General features: G+C 50.3%; 1 protein-coding gene across 50 annotated transcripts in view; it reads right to left on the minus strand.

The window, feature by feature from the left end:
• Positions 1–3,995: 3,995 nt before the first annotated feature.
• The window catches only part of ZMYND8 (zinc finger MYND-type containing 8), a 116,713-nt gene continuing 95,284 nt past the window's right edge, over positions 3,996–25,424 (minus strand). For 30 of the 50 annotated variants that reach the window (XM_070247906.1, XM_070247915.1, XM_070247912.1 and 27 more), the window contains 7 exons: positions 24,563–24,753; positions 19,693–19,773; positions 17,853–17,931; positions 15,801–16,040; positions 13,611–13,771; positions 12,612–12,678; positions 3,996–5,565 (listed from right to left, as the gene is read on the minus strand). In XM_070247906.1, coding sequence (XP_070104007.1) covers positions 5,426–5,565; positions 12,612–12,678; positions 13,611–13,771; positions 15,801–16,040; positions 17,853–17,931; positions 19,693–19,773; positions 24,563–24,753 — 959 coding nt within the window. In that variant the 3' untranslated portion in view covers positions 3,996–5,425. Of the gene's footprint in view, positions 5,566–7,337; positions 7,422–12,611; positions 12,679–13,610; positions 13,772–15,800; positions 16,041–17,852; positions 17,932–19,692; positions 19,774–24,562; positions 24,754–25,424 lie in introns of all 50 variants that reach the window. The other 20 variants (XM_070247913.1, XM_070247878.1, XM_023626675.2 and 17 more) reach the window with 1 other exon arrangement.

Below are 25,424 nucleotides of genomic sequence, written 5' to 3' on the forward strand. Positions count from 1 at the left end.
AATGCGACTGATCAGTGCCTGCCCCGTGGAGTTATCACAAAGACCAAAGACTGCAGCATGGAAATCCCTCAGCACGGAGCTCAGCATGTGCAAGGCGCCCACACCAGTGGCACTGGAAGGAATATGGGTAACCTTTGTTTTGACAGATTAAAGAAAATGCGTATTAATATAGGTGGTGTCCTGATGTACCTGCTAGGAAGGTGGTCGATGAATGTTTAGGTTTGGAAAAAAAATTTTTTTTTTTTGAGGAAGATTAGCCCTGAGCTAAAATCTGCCGCCAATCCTCCTCTTTTTGCTGAGGAAGACTGGCCCTGAGCTGACATCCATGCCCATCTTCCTCTACTTTATATGTGGGATGCCTGCCACAGCATGGCTTGACAAGCGGTGCCATCTCCACACCCGGGATCCGAACCGGCGAACCCCAGGCCACCGAAGCAGAACGTGCACACTTAACCGCTGCGCCACCAGGCTAGCCCTGGAAAAATTTTTATGTTCAAAACATAACTCTGATTAATGCCACTAAATTAATTGTACACTTAAAAATGGTTAATAGGGCAAATTTTCTGTTATATATATTTTATCACAGTTTTTTAAAAAGTTAATAATGTAATATACCAAAAACCACTGAATGATATTAAATGGGTGGGTTGTATGGTATGTGAATTATAGCTCAATAAAGCTGTTGACAAAACTACCCACCATGTCCTTTGAAGCACAGTGCGACCCCTCTCTCCCTCTGATCTCATCAGCTCCCCACGCCACCCCCAGCCCTGCATCGCTCCATCCTGCCTCACTGGCCCTCCCTCCTCCCCCGGAGCACGCAGGCCCCACCTCTGCTCTCCTCCTGCCCAGGATCTTCTTCCAGCCAGGTTCGTGGCTCTGAACTCAGCTGCCCATTAGGTCACCTGGGGAGCTTTAAAAAGTACCGACACCCATGCCCCACCCCGGACAGTCGGGCGGCATTATTCAGGGAGCGGGCTGGCATCTGGGCACTTTTGGCTTGTTGTTTCATATCTTCTCAAGTGCTTCTAATGTTCAGCCACTGTTAAAAACCGCTAACCCAGGGGGCTGGCCCCGTGGCCGAGTGGTTAAGTTCGCGCGCTCTGCTGCAGGCGGCCCAGTGTTTCGTTGGTTCGAATCCTGGGCGTGGACATGGCACTGCTCATCAGGCCACGCTGAGGCAGCGTCCCACATGCCACAACTAGAAGGACCCACAACGAAGATTGTACAACTATGTACCGGGGGGCTTTGGGGAGAAAAAGGGAAAATAATCGCTAACCCAGACATCACGGCTCAGTCCCCACCTCCTTCCTGCTGCTGCTCAAAGACCAGCTCCTCGGAGAGCCTGTCCGCAGTCCCACAGCTGCTTCCCCTCCAGACCCTGCTGGTTGACCTTCAACATGTCTGTCCCGCCCGGGATTCTATTATATGCATATTGGACTCGTTCCCAAATGTCAGATCAGTGAGGACAGAGGCCGAGATTGTTGTGTTCGGCGCTGTGTCCCCCGTGCTTGGCTCATACATTGTGCTCAGGAAGTCGCCTGAACGCCAGCCTCGGCCCACCTCCTCCCTGTGGCCCATGGTCCGGCTCCGGCTCTGGGGGCTGCAGTTCTGCTGGAGGCCACCAGGTGGCGAGAGTGCCTGCTGTATCGAAGGTCTCAGGGCCAGCCTGATGCAGGGCCATTGCTGAAAGAGCAAGGACCGTGGCCCCTTCCGCAGGGTTGCCAAACCTCAGGGTGTCCCCCTCTTCTCCTCATTCAGAGGTTCCGAGTCATTGAGCATCTGACGACCCTGGACCCAGACCAAAGTCAGAGGGCAAAGGCCCTGCAGCCCTGTCTGGAACCCCCAAGTCCTTCTCTTTTCTAGCCACTCATTGACTGACTCTGGTGCAGCCACTTGGGATGACTCCCGCAGGTCCCCTCACATGGCTCGTGACTCACCCCCAAGCGCAGGTCGGTCTGCCCTGGCCAGTGTTTGCAGACGATCTGGACATGTCAACTGGGGGCTGGGACATGAACCGTCCTCTCCCGTGTCACAGGATCGCACACCTGCTAAGAGGAACGAGGCAGCGCTGGACGGGTACCAACATGGCCATACCCCAGGCTTCAGGGCAATTAAAAAGGGGACAGAAGTGTGTGTGATCAAATGCTGCCATTTATGTATAAACACGGCGGGAAAACTTGCTGTCTGCATTGGTCTGTGCGTGCAGTGACTCAGGGACACACAGGAAGGGACCCGAGAGGACCAGGGAGGACTTCACACTGGGGGCGCCTCGTATCTTTCACATTCCAGGCACGTGACTGTATTACCTAGTCAAATAAGAAGGAGAAGTAAAACTCAACGTTTTTTTAAAAGCAGCTACTTCTCTACCTGTCAGCCGCATCCTTCTCAGGTCTTTTCTTCTCTGGGAGCGGGGCTGTGGCTGGGGGCCGGGACACTCAAGGTGAGCAAGGCTCAGGGGCTGCCCCCCCACTTAGGGGTCGTGTGACCTTCATCATTGGCTCTTCCAAGCCGAGGACATGGCAGTGGAGAGCTGTCCCCTCCCACAGCTCACATTCGAGTAGGACAGACACACACACACGAGATAAAGTCATAAATATGTAGACTTTGCTCAGGAACATGAGGGAAACTAGGAAGAGGATGAGAGAGAGGATAAGGGTGAGGGGTGGCGACTTCAGAGGTGACATCTGAAAGAACCCGAAGAATAAGCCGCCAGCCCCGGACGGGGGTACCAGGCCAAGGAAGCAGCAACTCTAGCGGCCTGGAGACGGGCAGGGGTCTGGCTGGCTGGAGCAGAAGGATGACAATGAGGTGACCGTACCTTCCCTCTCGCAGCCTCGCCCTCGTCTCCTAAAATGGGGCTGTGGCGCCGCCCCCTCTGTGGTCTTCAGGATAAAATGAGGTAATGCAGGGAGGGCACACGTGCATGCCCAAAAAAAGGAAGCTAGACACTGTTTTAACTTAAAAGATGACAATGCCCCACCTACTGGAAAGAGCACTTACATAGGAGTCCAGTTAGACTCCTTCAGTGGCTCTGTGGCCTTGAGCTAGTCACTTTTGGGGCCTGTTTCTACAACAGCCAATGGGAGGTCACATCAGGGTAGTGAGTAGCCCTTTCTGGCTTGGCTCACACCCCAGGTCACGGGGAGATTGCAGCCCACCACGAGAATGCCTCAGACCACTGCCCTCCTCCACCTCACTCCTCTAGGCCACCCAGCCTCCTTGCTCCTCGTTGACATGTGAAGCTCACAGTACCCCAGGGCCCTTGCACTTGCTGGTCACTGTCTGGATCGCTCACCTACTTTATCTTCCCACATCCAGCTCTTCCTTCAGGTCTCAGGTCAAATGTCCCTTCCCAAGAGAGGGCCCTGGCATAGTCCCAGCTAGGGTAGCCGCCTTCACCCTTGGTCCTGTTCTAAACCATCCCTGTTTTGTTCCTTTCATAGCACTGGTCAGCAAATGGCCTGCTAGCTAAATCCAGCCCATCCCCTGCTTTTGTACGACGCATGAGCTGAGAACAGTGTTTCATTCTAAACGGTTGGAAAAATTCAAAATAATATTTTGTGACACATGAAAATTAAGTGGCCATCTGCCTGGGCCAAGGTCACGCACTGCCCATTCAACTGAGCTCTGGCCTCCATCTTGGCCATGAAGAGACAATTCACTCCCCTCCCCGTTCGCCTAAGACTCAGCCAGGACTTCCCTTCTGTTTCACGTCTGTCAACAACGGCCAAGGAACTGGACGTCCCAGGAAAGCGCCCACTTGTGGAGATGCCCTCACCTCTCGTGGCCCCGGCCCTGTGTTTAGTCGTGCACACCTGGCACGGCCATCCCAACCAAATGGAAAACTGTACATTTGAGGACGACCAAGCCATTTTTCCAAAACAGTTTAATTAAAAAAAGGTGAAGAATCTGAAAAAACCGAGGGGAAGGGGAGGAACCCAAAAGAGCACACCGTGTGAGTCCACTGGCTCAGTCACAAAGAAAGACCATCATCAAAAAAGATATTTAAGTTTAATACAAATTTTATACAAAGAAAATGTGAAAAAATACTTCCATATGCTAAAAGCAATTATGCTTCACAAATAAGGCCAGCTAGGCTATTTTTTTTTTTTTTTGACAACTGCAATTCACAAATGTTCTTTCTCTCCTGTTTTCTTCTAATACGCTCTTTTTATTTCTTCTCTAATATGGATAACTAGCTGGACACTGTACAGACCGCATCCTCGTATCAACAATGAAGAGAAAGTAAACGAGACTAAAATGTACAACCGAATGTACTGGAATGATATCGTACAATTAATTTTCTCATATACATACATCACCTTTGTGTTTGCTCAATGCTTTTTGTTTTACACAACATACAAAATGGGACTACAGCATACGTAGTGTAACAGACAGCATGGCGGGGTCTGGCCTTCTCTCGCACTGCCTTTGTTCATGCTTCCATAAAAACGTAAAATTCCATCACATAAATAATACATACATGCTTCATCCCAGACTCAAACGTCCTCTGCGTGCGTCTTGCCTTTGGGTTCCTGCTCCCGAAAAGCAGAGCGTCTCTTCTTACCAAGTGTGTGTGAGTGTGTTTAAAGGAACCAGAAAGCAAAGAAAAGGTCGCTCTTTGTTTCAAAGCTGATGACTCTAACAGTCTCTCTGTTCTTCTCTTCTGCGACTGAGCTGAGCGGGGCTGGCTTCTGTCTGTCTTCTGTAAACAAGGACATCATTTTTTCCCTTTTAGGAGTAGAGTCATCATTGAAATCACACAAAATAAACCAGCCTCTCCCTGTGTCCTTCGGGTCCAGAGAGCTTGCATTTCCTAACATCATAACAGAGTATCTGAAAGGGGCCGATGGCTTGATGTGACGTGCCCACGACGGCACAGAATCTGCACCACAACTCCTGATCCCAACGTGCTGCGCACAGACAGACGAGTGACAAGGGCTCACTTTCCCCCGGGGCAGCCAGGGAGGAGGACCTGTGTGCCACAGTGATCCCAGGGCCCCGTCTCCACACCACCGCGTGACGCAGGGGCTGCCTGACCATCCCTTCTCCAACACCAAAACATTCTTTATGTTATTGGGGGTTTTTTTAATTGTTTTTCTTTTTTCTTTTTTATAAGTTAAAGTCGATACAAATATAAAAAGGGGAAAGTACTCTAGGTTCAAGGACATCCACAGATTGTACATTATTTACATCTAAAGCATAGGTTTCGTGTGGGTCCAGCAGTCCTCAGTCAAGGCTAATGCTGAACGCTGTGTAGTGTAGGCCGCCCTATGTGCAGGTGCCAAGGCCCAGTCCGAAGGCTGGGAATTCTCGAGTCTGAAGGTGGTGGTTCTGTCTCACATTTCTTTGCTGTTTCCTGTTTTCCTGGTGTCTGGTTTTTTTCCTTCAAGGGGTGGGTGGCTTGTGTCGCAATTTGTCCCTAGTCCCAGAAGGTATCCAGCCGAGACTCTTTTGGGAGAAGACTCTTCGAGCTGGTACTGGCGTTGTGCTCAGAACGCGACGAGCCTCGCTTCTCGTCGCTGCTGCTCCAGCAACTGGATTTACTGCTCCGGGAATGGTCTGGGGGGAGAAAACAGAAAGGCATGTCAGCACCCCTGCTCGCTTCCACCGAGGGGAACTGCCCCACCCTGTGACCCGCATCTCCTACCCGGGAAGCCACCCTCCCCTCCCCATTCCACACGACACTGATGCCTAAAATACCGCCACCAGAGACGTCCTTAAATTTGTGGGTCTGCAGAATACAGAGGTAGAACAACTTAATTTTCGAGGGTTTAACAACAGCTGATTGGAAAAATTGGGGTCACGCTCACAGAGAACAAAGATTAGTGAGAAAGGTACTAAATTGCCAAGGAAGGCATTTCTGTGTGGCACCGGGAACTGTAAGCCCTTATTACGTGGCTGAACGACACCAAGATCCCATGCACTTGTAGCCAAACCTTGGCCACTGGAAAAAGGCACCAAAATTTGGCATTCGATCCACTTACTTGTACTAACAGAGTTTCTTTAATCATTAAATTTATAGGCAACTCAACAAACAGGCTTATAACCAAACCACCCAAGGGAGTGGATATAGAAGAGAAGAAATGTAGACGAGAACGGTCAAGTCCAGCTGGGAACGCAGACCCACTGGCTCCCAGGAAAGACAAGGTGAAGGGTCACTGAAGGAGGCAGAACCAGAGTAAGACCGAAGAGAGCTCCAAGGACGTGTGTACCACAAGCAGCTCAACACAGGCTGAGTGAGCAACGAGGAAGGTGATGGAAAAGCCGAAGGAGCCATCTGTGCAAGCGAAGCAGCTCAGGCCGCAGCCGCAGCTGGACGTCCAGGTCGACCGCGAGACCCGTCAGCAAACAAGTAAGACCATCGCAGCTGAGATCCTTTCCCACGTGTGGACAGAGTGGGGCAAAACTTTCTTCTGCAATGTCTTGAGGTGGGGTGATAATACGTGACTGAGAGAAACCGACTGGCAAGCTTACAGACAGAGTCAGAGGGAGGGAGGAAAGGACCGCGTCCTCGCCCGGGACGACGTTTCTTATCGCCCCGTAAAAAGGGCCACGTGTGTTTGGCCATGCGTTCTGTTTCTGGAAGATAAGCAGGGAAGAGAATGATAAGGATCTCCACAGTGCTGTAGTCAACTCAGGGCACAGCGCTTTGGAATCACACGCATCAGTGACCGAAAGGAGGCGGGATTCGGGTGGGCAGAGCTGGGGTCAAGGGCCGAGTCTTCCTGACAGCCCTGAATCCACCTCTTCCACGCCTCCTTCCCTGTTTGTGATGCCGACACCGTGAGTTCTTCCGGAAGGTCTTTGGGCAGTGGTGTAAGTCGGTCACCACCATACATGAGAAAATCCTACGACAATGGCGTCAAGCCACATCAAGTCCCCCCTGCTCGCCCGGCTCCGGTGAAAGCAGAGAGCGGCTGGGGCACCAGAAGAAATGGGAGCAGGGCTGAGCTTAGCACAGAGCCTGCATCACAGAGCCAGGCTGCGTCTGAGAGCCCAGCTCCTCACAGAAAGAGGACACAGGGTGCTTGGCTGGTGTGGCCAGTGACTTTGGGGCAGGCTCGGTGTTAACCTAGAACCCTTTAGGAAAAGAGCGAGAATGATCCCCTCCAGAAGCCACACTACACGCTTGGCTCTCTCAGTTCCCACTGCAGTTTCCGACGGCCACAGAGGCACAGCTAAGAGATGCTGCAAGGAAAGGCAAGACCATCACTCAAGAGAACAGGAGAAGACATGCCCACAAAGAAAACACACACACACACACACACACAAGCCTTCTGCATGCCAGGAAAAATTCCCCGGCAGCTTCCATGAGACAGGGTCATACTTACACTTCTGGGCGGGGTAGGTGGGGTGCAGCTGGTGGTCTGTGGTGGTTGGGGCATAGGCAGGCTGCTTGTCACACCTTTTGCTAACTGAAGAGATAGCACAGGTAGCCTCAGAGTGTGTCAGAGAGCTCAACCCCAAGTGCTCCCTATTCTGCTCCTCGATAGGCTACTGTCCTCAGACCTGGGGGCTGCTTCCTGAGTCACCATTCTCCAACGTAACGCATTCACGGGAGGCTCAGGCTTGTCAAAGGCCTGCTGAACCATGAGCTGGATAACTGGACGCAGCCCAGCATTACAGGTGGGAAAGGAGGTACATAATGACATAAAAGCAACGTTGTAAGGCTCTATGTCTCAGAATCTTGAAAGCAAAACCCTCAGAACCACTAGAGCTGCCCAGAGCCTAACTGAGCCAGGGCACAGAGGTGCCAGCACCACAGCAAGGTGGGAGGCAGCGCCCAGGAGTCCAGACTCCTCGGGGCACCGTCTGCTGCCAAGGACAGCGAGGGGAGGGCGGTGTGCCTGCGGTGAGGCGGACTGAGGACGGGGCTACAGACGAGACACCAAGTGGGCCACACCCTCAGCTACAATGGTAGGTCACCCACAAATGATATCTGACATTGAAGAGTCAAAATCAGTGAGAGGAAAGGAGTCTCAAAATAACTGATATGGTGAAGAGTTTGGTAGAAAAGGAAGGGAAGATATGATAAAGCAAAAAACAGAGACAGTCCAGGAAAAAGGAAAGCTGGACAAGAATGGACATGCAACCACAGTACACTCACTATTTGACTCTGCAACAAACGGCATGATCATAATGATGGAAACACGGATTATCGCATTTCACTGTCTTAGACTCGGCCGACAGCCGAAAGCGAGCAGAGTCAACTGCACTTAGAGAAAAGAACGCACGTGTTCTCAGCCTCGATGATGGGAAGTCAGAGCAGAGAAGGTGGAAAGTCTGGATACGACGGGGTCGAAGCGGGGAGGAGGAGACGGGCTGCCGAGAGATGCTGTCTCTAGCCGACAGAACAAGAACCACAGAGAGTTTTATTTGACCAAGGTAAGGCAGAGAACACAAAATAGTGACAAGAGTAGTTTGGAAGGAGAGGGAGAAAAAAAGTCATAAATGACCTCAACGCTCATCTTTTAAAGTGAGAAGTCAACAAGCAACGTCTAAAGATAAAGTCCAGAAACAGAAGTATAGGGAAGCACATTATTTATAAAGAAGGAGATAAGTACCAGACGCACAAGGCAGCGGTGAAGGTTGGGACCAGACACTGGTATTCCCTGTGCGATTTTATTTTCTCTAACTATACGCATGCATTGCTTTGATTAAAGTGAGAAGACAGGCAAACAGGAGAGGCCCACGCGCCCCCAGGGAGGACGCTCAGACCCCCACCAAACCTTTCTCCCTCCCAGCTAGACTCCCCGTCTGACCATCCTCGGACCAGGGGCATACGAGGAGCTCGCTTAGAAACCTCAATGTTTTGTGAAGCCCCCTTCCCCCCAGGAGATTTTATCTGCATTGTCACCAAACAGCAACAGCTGGCAGAAGTCAGGTCAGACGTACGAGGGATTGGGAGAGGACCGAAAACAAGTCCGTCTTTCTGCTTTGGCACAAGCGTCAGCACGAACTGCTCTGAGGAGAAAACAGCTGTCCTGCCCGGGCCCACGGACTCCTGCGCGCCTCCCTGCTGCTCGGACCCAGCGGCCACAGCGCCTGAACTCGGTGCAGTTTCTGCCAAGGAGCTGCCTGGCGCTCCCACCTCCCTGAGGCGCCTTCTGTCCCGCCTCCTCCAACGTCCTAACTGCAGACATCTCCTTAACTGTAGTCCCGGTTCCACCTCTTTCTTTCCCCAAGACCCGTAGAGAGGGACCCTTCCGATGTGGAAATTCTGTGACTCTAACCGATCCGAGCTTCTTTGTCAGACAAGGTCTCAAAACGACCTTTAGAATTTAAAATGTCCTTGCTTGTCAATGACTCAGGGCTCAATGGTGACCATGGTAAAAGACTTTCAGGTGGCGTATTGAAACAGAAAGCATGTTGCAGGAGCGGGTGAGAAGGGGAAATGGAGGCAAGATGGAAGGACAGCTCGTAAGGAGACGCCTAAGTGGGCGGGGGAAGTCGACAGGACAGGTCTTCCCACGTGCTGCTCAGTATGGTACCACCAGCTACAATGTTGCTATTTAAAGTTCAAGTCAAACAAAATGTTCAATTCCACTCCTCAGTCACACTGGCCACAGTTTAAGGGTCCAACAGCCACTGGTGCTCACAGCTACCATAGCAGACAACGCCGGCACACAGCAGCGCCAGCATCACAGACCCTTCTGGGGAGGATGCAGGGTGTCAAGGGAGAAACCCGGAGACACAGGGGGACGTTCAAATGCCCAGGGAAGGAAGCAGCTGAGAGCAGGAATTCAGGCCCTGACCAACAACAGGGAGGAAAGGAGAGGTGCAGCCGCAGGAAGGGTGGGATGGGGGGACAGCTTGGCTGGTGCTCCCCTGCAGGAAGAGGCAGTGTTCTTTGCTCACAGTGACGGTGGAGGGGACAGGTGGGAGGCTGGAACATGGGTTGAAGGAAGAAATTTGGTCAGACAACCAGGCAGATGAGAACCTCTGCTCTTGAGGTCAGTGGTCAAGGATTTTTGCGTGTGTGGCAGGACGAGTCTGTCCTCCCGTGTAACTTTTTCCAGCTGAGCTCGGATGCCTGGGTGCAGGTGAGTAAAAAGGAGAAGGCTGGGGTTTCTCCGAGGCGGGGTTCTGCCAAACGGACATGTTGAGAAGGCAGGAAGGCATGGGGAGACCAGGCTATGCTCACGGGGTCGCACTGGGATGAGCCGTGGAAACTATGGGGAAGGGGGGAGGGCAGGAAGTGAAGAGAGAAAAGAGTGAGGAGATGGGAAGGGGAAAAAAGGCCACATCCGCAGCCTTCGCTTCCACCACAGACTAGTGTCGTCTTAGCTGAGCCACACAACGTACCAGTAATCCACCATTTCTGAATTACAAAAATAGCAGTTTCATACAGGTCAACCTCAGAATCCCCAGCACAGTCGTTGAGAGCCCAGGTCTGGAGTCAGAGAGACGTGGACTAAGTCCAGGCTCCAACAGTCACTCGCTGAGTTACTCGGGCATGTGCATTAACCTCTCTGGGCCTCGGCTTCCTCATTGGAACAACTCCTCTCTCAGAGATGTTGGAAATAACACATGATGCGCTGTGTACGTGCCTCACGCTCTTCACACTAAGCTCTGCTGACTTCCCGTGACGGCTCCTAAAGACAGGAGCTGCCTGGCTCCTTCCCCTCTAAGTCCCCAGCCCCAGCCCAGGGCCTGGCCCCAGAGTCACTCAACAAACCCTGTGGACCTCCAACCGTCTACACAAAGCCCAGTGCCATGCACCCTCCACGAACCTGAGGAGAATTTGGGATCTGGCTCCTCCTCTCTGCCCCCCCACCCCTTTGTGTCACCAGACTCCTTGGGATCCTCTTCTCCTCCCCCACCCTCGTAGCAGCAAGTCACCAGCATCTACCAGGCTTCTTGCCTCCTCTCTCCAATCTGAACCTTGCTTTCCACCCCCTCGGACAGCCCACGGGCCAGATCCAGCCCATCGCCTGTTTTTCAAATACAGTTTCACTGGAGCACAGCCACACCCACTGACGTCCTATCTGCTTTTATGCGACAACGGCAGAGTTCAGCAGTTGCAACAGAATCCGTGTCGTGTCACCTTCAAAGCTTAAAATGTTTACCGTGCGGCCCTTTGCAGTTTGCGGACCCCTCGGCTAGCTAATATCTCAGTCACCTCGGAACTGGAACACGACACATCTCCCAACCCCCTTCCTGTATGCAATGCTGCTGATTCCAGAAGATTCCATACACCACGGCATCATTGATCTCCCCGATTCCGTGGGGATCCCACCACCGTGCTGCTCCGAACCGCTAAGAGCACCCCAGTCTGAAGCAGCATCTCCTGAACTCGGCCGTCCTCACGCCTCCTTCACAATTGTCACACACCCACAATCCTCCCACCTATGACTTAGTTCGTGTTTTTATTTTAAACTCATTTTTAAACTTAAATAAAACAAACTTTTGTATCACCACTTAAAAGCAGAAAATCAGTAATACTTGCCATACACCAAAGGCAACTCTACAAATAAACACAAGAAAAACCAAATTGCAGCACTAAATTCTCGGTGGGTCCCATGCTGCTAATAAGTCTGCAGCCTGCTCTGTCTTTGTTGAAAAGAAACTAGAAAAGATCAAAGAGATGAGAACGACATCTTAGCACCAGACTGAACTCGTTCTCAGAGACCGAGTCCGGGGACTGACGGGGACTGACGGGGACTGACGGGGAGTTCCTTTCTCAAGAGGTGGTTCAATCGTATTTACCACCTAGTTTCTATTCTCCCTCAGTCGGCTCAGGCCACTCCCTCCTATGCACCCCCCCAATGCGAATCCCACTCTCCAGCCCCTTCCGGAAACCTTCTCCAGCCACCCTAACAAGGGACATCACTTCTTTGTCTATGTACTTAATATGCAGAAGTGAAATAAAATTTTTGGTTTTCAGCTGAAGAGAATCATCTGGCAGAGAAAAAGATCCTGGAACTGAAGGACATTGAATCAAGCACAACTGTCGCCAACGAGAGAGGCACTTTCTTTGAACCCTTCTGGAATGACCCAAAACTAGTTTAGGAGGGTGCAGGAGAAAGATCCTTTGAGCTAGGAAAAAGGACAGCTCAAACCCCACTGAAGAGAAAAACGAAAGTTAGTCTCAGAAAATCCCCCAAAACAGCCTACCAGGTGATTGGCCAAGAGGAAAGGTTTTTACAGCAACTTCATCCACCTAAAACTTTTCTTCTTTTTTCTAAAGGCTCAAGTGCCCTCATCCACCAAATGCGGGTGTTGGGACCTCAGGAACAAAGTTTCACTTGGTGTCGTTCACTGTGGTCGTTTCCCCGAGGGCAGAAGACCTGCCCAACCCAAATGTGCGTCTTCTACCCCAGCCCGGGCCAGCACAGAGCTCTCTGTCCAAAGGAAGTTTTAGGTGGAACCCCAATAAATAAAACAAAGACAAGTCAATGCCAAGCAGTTTGGAGGGGCGCCTGAAAGCCGACTTGCCCAGCCACCCCTCACCCCCAAGCCCCGCCCAGGGCGCCCCCAGGGATCCCCGAGGACCCACAGTCGCTGGGAAGCCCCCGCCATAATGAAAGCTCTCCCTGAGGAGATGGCTGCCCCTCTGCCTGCGCGGACTGAGGACGCACCATTCACCCACGGGGGCAACATACCCGAGCCTTGGCTGGAGCCTAAGAGAATGGAGGAGGGCGTCTCCCTGGAGCCAGAAAGGTCGAGGGTCTAGAAATACAAAGAGAGAGAGATGGACTCAAGGCCCTGGGGCCAATGTAGCCCCCCAGGGAAGCCCAGGGATCCACGCTGCCCACAAGGCCCCTTCGTGCCCTCTGCCCGGCGGGAAGGCCAGGTCCGCTGGGGTGCCCCACACTGTATGGTGACTCCCGGAATGAGCAGGCTCAACACGGCACTGGGGTGGCCCCTTACTAACCCTATAGCCTCAGCTTCTAGAACATTCACTGCTTCCTCCACTTCACTCACTGACCTGCACACCCTCCAGATTCTTGCCATATCCAAAAAGGAAATATAGTACTTCAAAATCAATTTATTTTTAGTTCACATTAACCTCTTACTAGGCAATAATATCAACAAAATCAAAGGGTGACTGATGGGATAAAGACTTATTTTTACCTAATACACACTGAAATAAATACAGGGCTAAAAATGTAAAAAGTTACCAGTGTGCCGCCTAAAATAACGTTTGCACACAATCCACGTTACGTATCCCACACGACACTGGGAGCTGTGAGGTGCGACCTTCGCCGTCCACCGTGGCAGCCACTAGCCACATGTGACTCTTTGTATTTAAATTAATTATAATTAAATAAAATTTAAAATTCCGGTCCTTGATCAGACGAGCCACAGTTCAGGTGTTCCAGAGCCACACGTGGCTAGTGGCTGCCATCCTGGGCAGAGCAGATACAGAACATTTCCATCATCACAGAAGCTTCTACTGGACAATGTGGTTCTAAATACACACCTGCCCACACACCCACTGGTTAGAAGGAGCCAGACTAAGATTCTCAGATTACCCCCCCTTGAAGAGAGAAACCCCCTCCAACATGGGACTTGCTGGGCTGGCAGGCATGGGGACGGGTCCTGAGCCTCTGCTTGGCTCCCAGGGTAGTGTCGCTGGCCGAGGGCGTGGGGATACTCACTGAGCCACTGTCCTTGCTTTTCTCAGCCGGCGTCTCCTTCTCTTTCGAGGCACTGGCCGCTTCCGGAGGGGCTGCCTGGGCGCTGGAAGAGCTCCCCTGGGATGACTTGTTTAGTGTTTCTGTGCTCACCTCGGCATCTGCTTCCTGCTGAGGGGCAGTAGCTGGGGGCAAAGGGGCAGAGAAGCCACATATAAGCGGAGGATGGTGGCTTCAGACATGCAGGGAGTCCCGCTCTGCACGCCACGGCCCCGCGGCTCAGCACAACACTGACCCCAGCACCATCCATAACAGAGGCAGCGGCTGCTCAGCCCCACCCAGGGCACGAGTCAGGCCCAGGGCCACAAAGTTTCCCAGAAGCTGCAATTCCAGACTTTGTGTGAAAATACGCTGATTTTTAATAGCTAGCAATTCAAGGTTTATTAAAGCATCCTGGAGACGAAACCACGTTCGTGGAACAAACGAAGCCCGTCAGCAAGAGCCAGCTACCGTGGATCTAGAATAACTCATTTCACCATTTCTAACTTTGGACCTACTTTAGCCCTGTGGATTGATTCCTTCTGAGGTGGGGCAAGGAAATCCACGGGAAAAGCAACATGACGTCAGAGGCACAGAGCATCTGGAGACATGAAAACGTGGATAAAGTGAAAACCAGGATGTTTGAGAATAATTTCAGGAGGATGGACCTTATGACACCACAAAGAAAGGAAAGCTGAAGGACAGTTGGGCCACCCTGTAGCAACAGCGGAGGGGCCATCGGACACATTCCAGACCTCAGGGGAACATACCTCCACCACGGGACGAGAGTTAAAGTCACTAGGAAGAAGACGTCTCCCCAAAGAAGGTTAACAACACGGCAATGGATGCTTCAATGCTGCCGTTTTAAAAATGACAAACTAGAGAGCTGTTGAGAGCAGGGGTCGGCAAACTGGTGCCACCCGCTTTTGTAAATAAAGTCTTATCGGGACGCAGCCCCCGCCTGCCACGACACATTGTCCGTGGCTGCTTCTGCCCTACAAGCTGAGCAGTTTCGACAGATTATACAGCCCACAAATCCTCAGATATTTACTCCCTGGACCTTCACAAAAAATGTTTGCCAACCCCTGGTCTAGAGAGAACTTCTCACACTTGCTCATTCATACGTCACCTTTGAAAATTCTGCCAATTCAAAGACAGACTTAGCTTTGTCATATTATGTTATTTTTACTTAAATAAATTCTTTAAAATGGAGACTTTTAATTCTAACCATATAAAGCTAACATTTGCCATAAATAAAATCTAACTGTAAAAATTACTTTTAAAATATTATTTTATATATATATATATTTTTTTTTTTTTTGAGGAAGTTCAGCCCTGAGCTAACATCTGCTGCCAATCCTCCTGTTTTTGCTGAGGAAGACTGGCCCTGATCTAACATCCATGCCCAACATCCTCTACGTTATACGTGGGACACCACCCACAGCATGGTGTGCCAAGCGGTACGTATGTCTGCACCCGGGATCCGAACCAGAGAACCACAGGCCACTGAAGCTGAATGTGCGAACTTAACTGGTGTGCCACCGGGCCAGCCCCATTAACATATTATTAATAAATTCTAACTAGACAAGTGTTTCCTACTGGAGTCCCCTGGCCTGAGATCTGCTCACTCTGTGCTGGAAAGTGTTACGAAGACTGATTAGTTCTAGAACCGACACTTTTCCTTCACATAAGAAGGGGGAATCCTCATTCTTCAAAGCCGGGAGTCCAGGATTACCTAAAAAGCAGGGTTTCTCCACTTCAGTACTATTGACAGCTTGGGCCGGATCATTCTCTGTTGGGGGGAGCTACCCTGTGCCTTGTAGGGTGTTCAGCATCATCCCTGGCCTTGACCCTCTAGATGCCAGTAGCACCCTCATAGTTCTAACAGCCACAAATGTCTGTGGTCATTGCCACTGACTTTTGGAGGGGGAAAAGGTGGACAACCACTGGAACTCCCATGAAACCAGAGCCATCTGGGTTGTCATTACAAGCCCGAGACGTTGGCAAAGGCCAGAGGTTCAAGACGCCTGTGCCTCGCGTCTCAGCCCTGTGCCTGCATGCTGCCCTCTTGTGTGTAAGAGACACAGCTGTTTGCGAATGACAGTGGCCAGGGCCTTGCCAAGCCACCCCTGCCGCGGCAGCCCCCTCCGTGGCCCCGGGGCGCCCCGCGCGTACCTGACTGGGTACAGGACTTCATGTGCTCGGGCCAGTGGGCCTGCTGACAGGGGTAGTCACAGTAGCTGGTGTTCCAGCAGCAGTAGAAAATGGCCTCCTTCTTGCAGTTGGCGCACCACTGCTTCTTCTTGGTCTCGTCCACCGCCTGCTGCTTCTCCAGCTCCAGCTGCTTCTTCACCTCGGCAATGAGGCGGTCCCGCTCCTGCTCCAGGCTCTGCCGCATCTCGGCCATGGTCAGCTCTGAGGAGGGGGACAGGACCTGGCTTCAGCCCCCGCCCCGGCCGTGGCCATGGGGTTACTCACACCAGACAGAGAGGGAGGCCATGGATTCCGACAGGCAGGTGGGAAGCCTGGCCGGAGCCGCCCAGCTGTGAGGCCCCGGGAGAGGAACCTCGCCCCCCAAGCCCCAGCGTCTCGTCTCGTCCATAAAACAAGCTGCTCGTCATAATGAAGGTGGGGCGCCTCGAACCGAGGTACAGGAGCCCCACGGCGATTCTGTGGGAAGCCCTCAGGTAAACCCCGAAACAACTTCCACTAAACTCACTTTGGGTTTTATGTATAAGCCTTTTGTTTAATCAATCACATACTTACGCAGCACCTACTGTATACAGGCGCTGTTCTAAGTACCTTCTACCTCATTTAACCCTTACACCACTCCCATGAGGTAAACACTACTGTAAACCCCTTTCACAGATGAGGAAACTGAGGCACACAGCTACAGAGGCCAGAGCTGGGACTAGAACTTGGACGTGCTCTCTTTCCAGTGTGTTCAGTGGCAGTGGATCCAATCCACAGACAGGGCGCTGCGGCTGATCGTGATGCTCACAGGACAGCTATCGCACGGCTCAGCCTGCTGACATTTCTCTAATCTCACTTCAGACAGTAAGTGCATTTGCAATTCACCTGGGAGCGACCCGCACATCGAAATAAAAGAAAAATAAATGGTTCCTCAATTCCTTAAAATCCTTTTCTTGAAATTAAAAGAAAAAAAACCCTCCAAAATACACCAATAAACAAACAAACAAAAAAATACACCAATAAAGAAAACTAACCCCTTGTGAAGAAGACAAGAAACACTTGTGGCCAGAAACCAGCTTTCCATGAGCCACAGCTGCCTTGAACCGGGAGCTGCAGCCCGCGGCACGCTCTGGCCAGCCCAAGCGGAGGGTTTTCAAATGTGCAGCCAATATTTAAACATGGAGAGATTCTGCATAGAAACAGATCTCTTGCCTCTACTAGAGAAACCAGCAGCAACAGCAACCAAACAAGCTTCCTTCACGGCAATAAGCTGAGGGACCAGGAGCCCCTTGCCCGCTGGCTTCATAAGGGTGTGGGGTTCGCAGCACGTGATTTAAACATCTAGCACCTGTGAGCAGGTGGGCACACCTGGGCGGGCTCCCGCTGGTTCCCAGCATGCTGACTCTGAGGCTGATACCAGGTGAGAGGCTGGAGGAAACTGCTCTACCTGTGGCGGGAAACCTGTAACAGCTACACAGAACGGCAGACGAAACATCAGTCAGTCCAATCCAGGGAGCAACAAAGCAGCTTTGCCACCGCGTAAGGCACAGGGAATCTGTGAAAATCCCTAACATTCGATGGTTAAGCAGGGACGGTCTGGAGCCAGAGTGCCCAGCCTTGAATCACGGCTGTGTGACTTTGAACAACCTCCTTAAAATATCTGTGCCTCAGTTTCTTCACCTGAAAACTGGAATATCAGAGCCCTTTATAACGGTTTCTGTAAGAGTTAAATTAGTTGTTTCGTGAAAAAGTCCTTAAGACAGTTCCTGGCACAAGCCAAGAGTTCAGTAAGTAGAAGCTGCTCCGGCGTTACTGTTATTTTGTTGCCGATGCTGGAACACTGATGAAGAAAGAGGGCGGGGTCCCACCGACACCTGCTTCTCTCTGGTTTCTCCAGGAGTCTCACATCTCCCCAGGAGTGGTACACCCCCCTAGCCTACTTTGGACTCAATTCACATCTGGCCCTGACTCCAGGGGTGCCAAGAAGTTCACATGTAACAGCTCCCCGAGGACAGCCCGGCCCCCAGCCCTTACCCAAGTTGTGTTTCATCTCCGACAGCTCCTGCTGGTGTAGCCACTGAAGCTTCTCGATCTCGATCCTCAGCCTGCGGATCTGTAAGGGGGAGAGTGAGACTTGAACAGCGCGTCTGGGCGCCGTCACCAACAGGGCTCAGGAGCTGCAGCCCTCACGACCCGTGAGGCGGAACGTCACTCGGCGAGTCGAGGGGCAGGCAGCGCGGACCTGTGCTCACCTTCCACAGCCACAGTCCAGGGAGGTGGGTGCCCGTGCCTTAACCCAAACTCACGAGAAAGTCTGTTTCAGAAAACCAAATACAAGCAGTCCATCTTTCCCGAGAAATACTGGCTCCAGGAAAAGCCACTTAAAGGGGAAAAAAGGGACCAGATTTTCATAATAAATACACAAAAGGTTTGATTAGGACTTTGGTCTAAAGAAATCAAACTAAAACAAAGATAGCTTTATTGCATCTCTTACCTAATATTTCAGGTGAGCTCCATAGTCATTTACCTGAAATTCCAAAGCCTAATGTCTCTAAAATCCAAAGGGGATGGGGGGAGGAGTCTGGGGCCAAATTAATTTGGAGGGGAAAAAATAAACTCAATCTGAACTGATACGAGGCTATTACAGTGTTTAATTATCACAGCGTTTCTCAGCTGGGGTGATTTTGCCCTCCCCTCTCCCTCCATGTCACTGCAATGTCTGGGGACATTTGGGGTTCTCACAACTGGGGGTGCTACTGGCATCCACTGGGTAGAGGCCAGGGAAGCTGCGAAACCTCCTCCAACAGACAGAAAACCCCAACAACAGAGAACGATCTGGCACAAGCGTCAGCAGTGCTGAGGGTGAGAAATCCTGATTTATCCCACATAGTGTGAACAATTCTGTTTCACTGCAGAAATGTTGTATCTAATTGCATATTATCTCTTTAAAATCTGGAAAATTCTGGCACACATCCGGACCCAAGGTTTCAAGTGAGACATTATGGATCCGTACTTTCAACCACATGCCAGTTCTTAAAATGAACAAAAAAGAATGAAGTATGGTGGCGGGTGGGGCGGGGTGGGGTGGGGTGGGGAGGTTTTTCTGAGGAAATATTTTCCATTCTTGTTTGACATCCCCAGCATCATCGTGAAGAGGGTCACAGCAGCAAAAATATCCAAAGGGAGTCCTTTCTCTCAGGGCTGTCTCAGCCCGGTCTCCTCACCCCAGTCTCTGCTGGGAGCCATCAGGACACGTTCCTCTTTCGTCTGGGGGCCAGTCTACCCCTGCCTCAAAAGTCTGGCTTTGCACGGAATTCCCACAGTCCAACACCAGCTGCGTGACCTCAAGGAACGCCACCACTGCATTCCACCTGGTGACCCGTCTGCGTCTGGCTGCAGTGAATTCGCCTACGAGCGAAGCTCAGGAAGGTCTCATTTTATAAATGGTCGCTTCATAAGCAGACATTTTAATGTTCTAACCACTCTAGTGGCTTAGGCGATCACATAATTGCACAGGCTCAGTACACAAATTCTCAGACAGCAAGGATCACTTGTATAAAAACGTCCAAACTTACAGAGAAGATCAAGGAGACAATTTTACACGGGGCCAAAAGAACAGGTTTCTGGTTTCACCAATGGGTTAACTCAGGCTCTAATTTTCTGGCTGTTTTACTAGAAGTAACTGATTACACAAAGCAGGGTGTGTCTCCACAGCGCCAGCCTTCTGGCCAAACGAAGAAATACCCGCACCAACAGCCACAACCAGCAGAGCATGCTCAGCAACCGGATTTCCAGAAAAGCTTCTTGATGGCACCATCCTACAGCAGCCCATAAAACACTCTTAGCAAATAAGGAATTATGTGTCACCTCTGACCTCGGCTATTGTGCTTCCAGTAGTGTTTTTAGAAAGATCGTTATATATTTCTGTCATCGTTCCTTTTATTGCATCCATCATCTGAAAGATAAAAACAGAAACAATTAAGGTGATGACTTCCCTGAGGCTTTTCGAGATGACAGACATCTAGAATCTATGTGGATAAAGCAGTGGCTCTCAATTGGAGGTGATTTTGTCCCCCATGGGACATTTGACGTTTTTGGTTGTCTTGAGTGATGGTGTGGGGGGTGCTACCGGCATCCAGTAGGGGGAAGCCAGAGATACACTAAATATCCCACAGTGCCCAGAACCGCCCCCACAATAAAGGATTATCCAACCCAAAATGTCACTAGCACCAAGGCTGAGAAACCTGGTCCGAATCAGGGTAGGGACTCACGCACAAATTCCCTGCCTCGCAGTGTGGGCATAGTTCACACCCATGAAGCTGGTTTCTATGGCCACAGACTCAACTGGGCAGACCGAACGCGGCCCCCAGATGTGTTTCATCTGGCCAGCACACTGCGTTTGAGGGATGGATTGTTTTGTTGCTGCTGTTTTTAAATTTTTTCCCCTTAAAAAAACAACCATCTAACTGCAATATCATTCATGTACCATACAACCCACCCATTGACAGTGTACGATTCAATGGCTTTCAGTATATCCAGAGTTGGATATCCAGCACCACAATCAATTTCAGAACCTTCTCATCACCCCAAAAAGAAACTCTGTGCCCCCTCAGCCTTAACCCCCCAAAATCCCCATCACCCCTAGCCTCTGACAACCACTAACCTGCTTTCTATTGGCTTAATCTAGATATTTCTTATACATGGAATCATATAATATGTGGCCCTTTGTGACTGCCTTGTCAACTTAGCACAAAGTTCTCAAGACTCATCTGTGTTGCTGGGGGTACCAGCAATTCACTACTTTTTATGGACAAATAATAATAGAGTCCACCGTGTGGACAGAGCCGGTTTGTCACTTTTAATGCCTTTGGTCAGGGCACTGCCTTTCCAGTTTGTTTCCCATCTTCCTTTTCTTTAATTATCTGATCCCCTAGGGCATCAGCGAGTTTGTGACATCCGTGCAGGTCCACACAGCAGGCACCCAGATATCTGCTGACCGACTAAAGTGTTTGTAGGATGGATTCCTCTTCTAGCTCCCACTTGCCGGCTGACCCCTCCTGCGTCACAGGAGAAAGAGGATGGGGCAGGAGCCCAAGCTAGGTCTCAGGCCCGGCCTGGCCACTGTCCAGTCTCCCCCGTGCTTTGCAGCCCGCTCCAGTTCAGTAAGAAGGCAGGACAAAGAGCCCTCGTGTGTGAAGCTCGAGATTGTTCCCACCATTACCTCTTACCATCCACACCCTCTCTCAGCCTCGGCTCCCCATGCAGAAAACAAGGATAATAACAGCACCCCCTCGTAGGGTGTGCCCAAGGATTAAATGAGAAGATCACATGAAGACTGTGGCTGGGTACCTGCCACAGGGTAGGTGTTCATGAAGAAATACTTGTTCATCTTCTTTTTACAGAAAAATAAATTCACATGAGCATGGAATTGCACAATTCCTGCCAACTCCCAAAATAGGAATCCCAAATTCACCCCAAAATGGGAGGAAAATGAATAAAATATCTGTTGAGATTTCTACTCCCAGCTTGTTGCGGGGGCCAGGCCGGGAGGCTGCCAGCAAGAATGTGCTTTATGCAGCTTGACGGGTCGGCCACTCTGTGTGGGCCTCCTTACCTCACTGTACCAACCACGTCAATTTAAAATATTAAAACAAAATTGCTTTACAAGAAAACTTCAGCAAGTGGATGAAATTCAATACATTACTAATGCAGTGGTCACATTCCATTTTTAAGAAATCATGAATTTGTAGACCGACTTTCCCTCTTACTTCCAAATATAGCAAAGAACTCCACATTAATAAAGAGGGCCCTTCTGCCAAAACACACAAATCTGGGTCTTCAACTCCGGGTCACCTCGGAGACAGGAAAGTTCATCAGCTCCAAAAATATGTCACTGTGCTCATTTTCTTAACTGCAAAGAAAACGTCTATCAGAAAGTCCATTCCTCAATTTTGCTAAGAGGAAAGAGAAGGCAGAAGGTCGGGGAATAAAAGTGGCTTCAGGAGCTGAGAAAAGTAGCTCAGTGCAAACCACCTGCATATCCACAGTGCCATAGCCACTCGGCGTGCCTCAGTTTTCCCATCTGCAAACAGACAGCTTGGACCAAACTGATGCAAGGTGATATAAGACGCAACTGCAAGCAGAACAAGAGACCATTTCGGCAATACCAGACATCTTCTTAAATCAGTGATGAAAAGGTGCCCCCCCCCCTTTCAATTCTCTTCTAATCCTACAGATCGTCTTAGGAAGGAAGTCGCAGTTGGGTGCCAGCACGTCTTTAACATTTTCATGACAATATCTGTTTTTTGGTTTTTGGGTTTTTTAAAGTTAATTTTTATTGAGTTTATGATAGTTTACCATCTTGTGAAATTTCAGTTGCACACTGTTATTGTTATGTTATTGTTACGACAACATCTGCTTTTAAAAAAAAGGAAAATGGACTTAGGCTTCAAGCCTTGACAAGGAACAGTATCTTGCAAGGTTAAGCTTAATTATATTTAAGCTCTTTAACTAAGTCAATTTAAATCAAATTTAATTTAACTTAAATAAAAATATTAAGTCAATACTAGTTGAGGTAGTTGAACGGGTAAGACAAAAAGCTTGAGGACGACAACAGGTAACCGACACTTGAATGCTTCCTGCTCTGAAACTGGGGGACTCGATAACAATCCACGCGTTTTATTCAAAAAGGTGACAGACGTATAAATAAAGAGACAAACTTATCCCCAGGACTAGTTCTGATGATCTCTTTAGCCACAGTGAATCTTCATTAAGTGGGGCTGCTTAAAAAGAGCCACAGGCAAGAACAATCAGTTTGTGGACAGTGGATGTCTGTGGTCAGTAGGCTTCGGGTGAATTCAGAAACTAGCTCAAAGCCGGGTAAAGAGGCCTTGCTAGATCCTGGCTGCTACCATTCGGATCCCTAGACAAGCTGCGTAACCCCACTGGGCCTCAGTTTTCTCATCTATAACATGGGGGTATATAACATCTATAACACGGGCACCGACCTCATCAATTTGTCACGAAGACTGAGTAAATAACACACAGAGCGCTTGGAGCAGTGTCTGGCCCCAAGTAAATGCCATGCAAACATGAGCTACTGCAAGTGTCACCTTACCTATTGTGACAGACAGACTCTTGTGTAATCCCCTCCCCTCGAGTGTGGGCTGGCCTAGCAACCTGCTTCTAACCAGGAGAATATGGCAAAGGTGATGGGACAGTTCTGCAATGATGCTACATAAGACCATGACTTCCCTCTTGCTAGCAGGCTTTCTCTAACAGGCTTTGAGGAAGCGAGCTGCCATGTTGGGAAGGCCTACCTGGCAAGGAACTGAGGGTGGCCTCCAGCTGACAGCCAGTTAGAATGGAGGCCCTCAGCCCAACAGCCCTGGAGGAAGTGAATCCTGCCCCAGTCAAGCCTTCAGATGAAACCTCAACCCTAGCAGATACGTTGACTGCAGCCTGCCAAAGGGCCTGATGCAGAGGACCCAGCTGAGCCGTGCCCAGACTCCCGACCCACAGAAACAGTGAAGTAAGAAATGTGTGTTGTTTTAAACTGCTACATTTTGTGGCAATCTGTTATGCAGCAATAGGTAACTAATACACTTAGATACAAGGAATGAGAAAATGACCAATAAAAACTCATTGGTAAAAAATTCCACAGACTGTCTCTCGCCATCCAGAACTAAAAGATTCTACCTTTAACAGGACATGATAAAGCAACTCTTTATCATGAGATTTCAAAAATCCTAGAAACGACTGTTCTCAACTATTGTCATCCATTCTGTCTATAAACTTCAATAGCTTACTCATTATTATTACTGCCCATTTAGTAATTTACTAAATACTCTTAGTAGATTATTACTCATTAGCTACTATGAACAGTTACTATAGTAATAAGCCTGATGACGAGAAGTTAGGCAACAACATGCATTCATTTGACAACTATGAATCAAGCACCTACTGTGTGCAGACACAGTCCTAGGCCCTGGCAGTGAGAAAACAGACAGAATCCTGCCCTCATGGAGCTGACAGTCTGGTGGTGGTCGTGACTGCCGAGTGGTCTGTTGGTACACACCTGCGCCTGTCTCCAGGGCACTCATATGATGGCGAGGAGAGCTGCAGGCTTTATCTACCCAAATTCAACAACGAACATAAAAGCACTTGGCAAATTAAAAGAGAAAAAGCAAGGGCTGGTGCTGAGAGAGTGCCCACAAGTGACCCCACAGAGGGGAATCCTGCCCACTAGGCCACTCAACGAAGAGTGTGCCCCAGAGGATGGGCAAGTCCGGTGGGGGACTCCACTACTCCCCTCTCCATCTTGGTTTCTAGAAAAGTCTAGGTGTGGGCATTGTGCCTTACGAGTCTCATGTTTAAGCCTCTGTCACTTCGGTTCCACGTGGCTTCTCCATGCAAACCAACCCTTGCTCTGTTGTTGACTGAAGGAAGAGAAACTTGTTCCAGTGCTTAAAGAAAATCTGAAGGGTAATTCTGATTCTATGCCATTTCCCTGCCATGTACTGACTTCGGAATCTAAGCCGTCTCAGAGCAAGATTCAGTCCATTCTATATTCCTCTGCTGAGATCCAACTTTAGACCCAAATGGAATAGTCTGGTCTTGGAGATCCTCAGTACAACAGGGTCTTCCCTCCCAGATTCCCCCCAAAACCTGCGAGGTCACGACCCCGTGGTTCCCATCAGGAAGCTGGTCCTCTGACATCCCGCCAGGGGCCTGCTGGCACTCACTTTGCTAGTGTACTTGGCGATGTCCGCGGCGACATCGGCAGAGGCGGTGGCGATGGGCAGGTCTGCACTGACTGAAGATGCGAGGGTGCTCGTGGACCCTGAGCTGGTGACCAGGGGCGACGACTGAGTGCTGGTCACCAGGGTGATGGTGGAGGTGGATGGGCTCTGGGTGATCTCCTTCTGCTGGACAGCTAGGAAAACAAAGGACCCCGGTCACCCACTGCTGCGGAAGGGCCCGTCCCAGCACAAAGCTGTGGTGAGGGGGGCGGAGCCCCTGGCACACACCCTGTGAGCTTTTCTGCTTTCAAATGACAAAAATGCTCCCCCTGACCAAACCAGCCAGGCTCCTCTGAGCCCTTTCTTGACTAGGCCTCAACTTTGGCCTAGCAAGACTTGGGCAAATACAAACAGAGCTTTGAACAGCTCAAGGCAGCATGCCTAGGGTGACCCCATCCCTAGGTGACTTAAGGGCCTGCCTGAGAAGACTCAAGGCTGCCAACGGGATGGACCGTTCCAGCCAACATCTGAAGACAGGCTCTGTGGGAGGGGAGAAGCCCAACTTCAAAAGGCGCGAGGCAGCCAACCCAGTTTCAGGCGGGCCAATCCCCCTTCCCGCTTTTTCTAAGTTTTTGCATCCTGATTCTACTGAGTCCGCACTCGCCCGCCTCCCTTCCCCGCCATTCTCCCTTTAAAACGCCCAGTCACCTCTGTACAAATCGAAGTTGACCATAGTTCACCCTGGACTCTTTTCTCTATTGCAAGAGCGTATTACCAATTAAAATCTGTCCTCACTTCTTTACCTAGCGCCCAGCTTTCTTTGACCCAAGACAATCTGCAAATTGAGAAGCACCCTGTCACGGAG

This window comes from Equus caballus, chromosome 22, assembly GCF_041296265.1.
Source record: "Equus caballus isolate H_3958 breed thoroughbred chromosome 22, TB-T2T, whole genome shotgun sequence".
NCBI classification, from domain to species: Eukaryota; Metazoa; Chordata; class Mammalia; order Perissodactyla; family Equidae; genus Equus; species Equus caballus.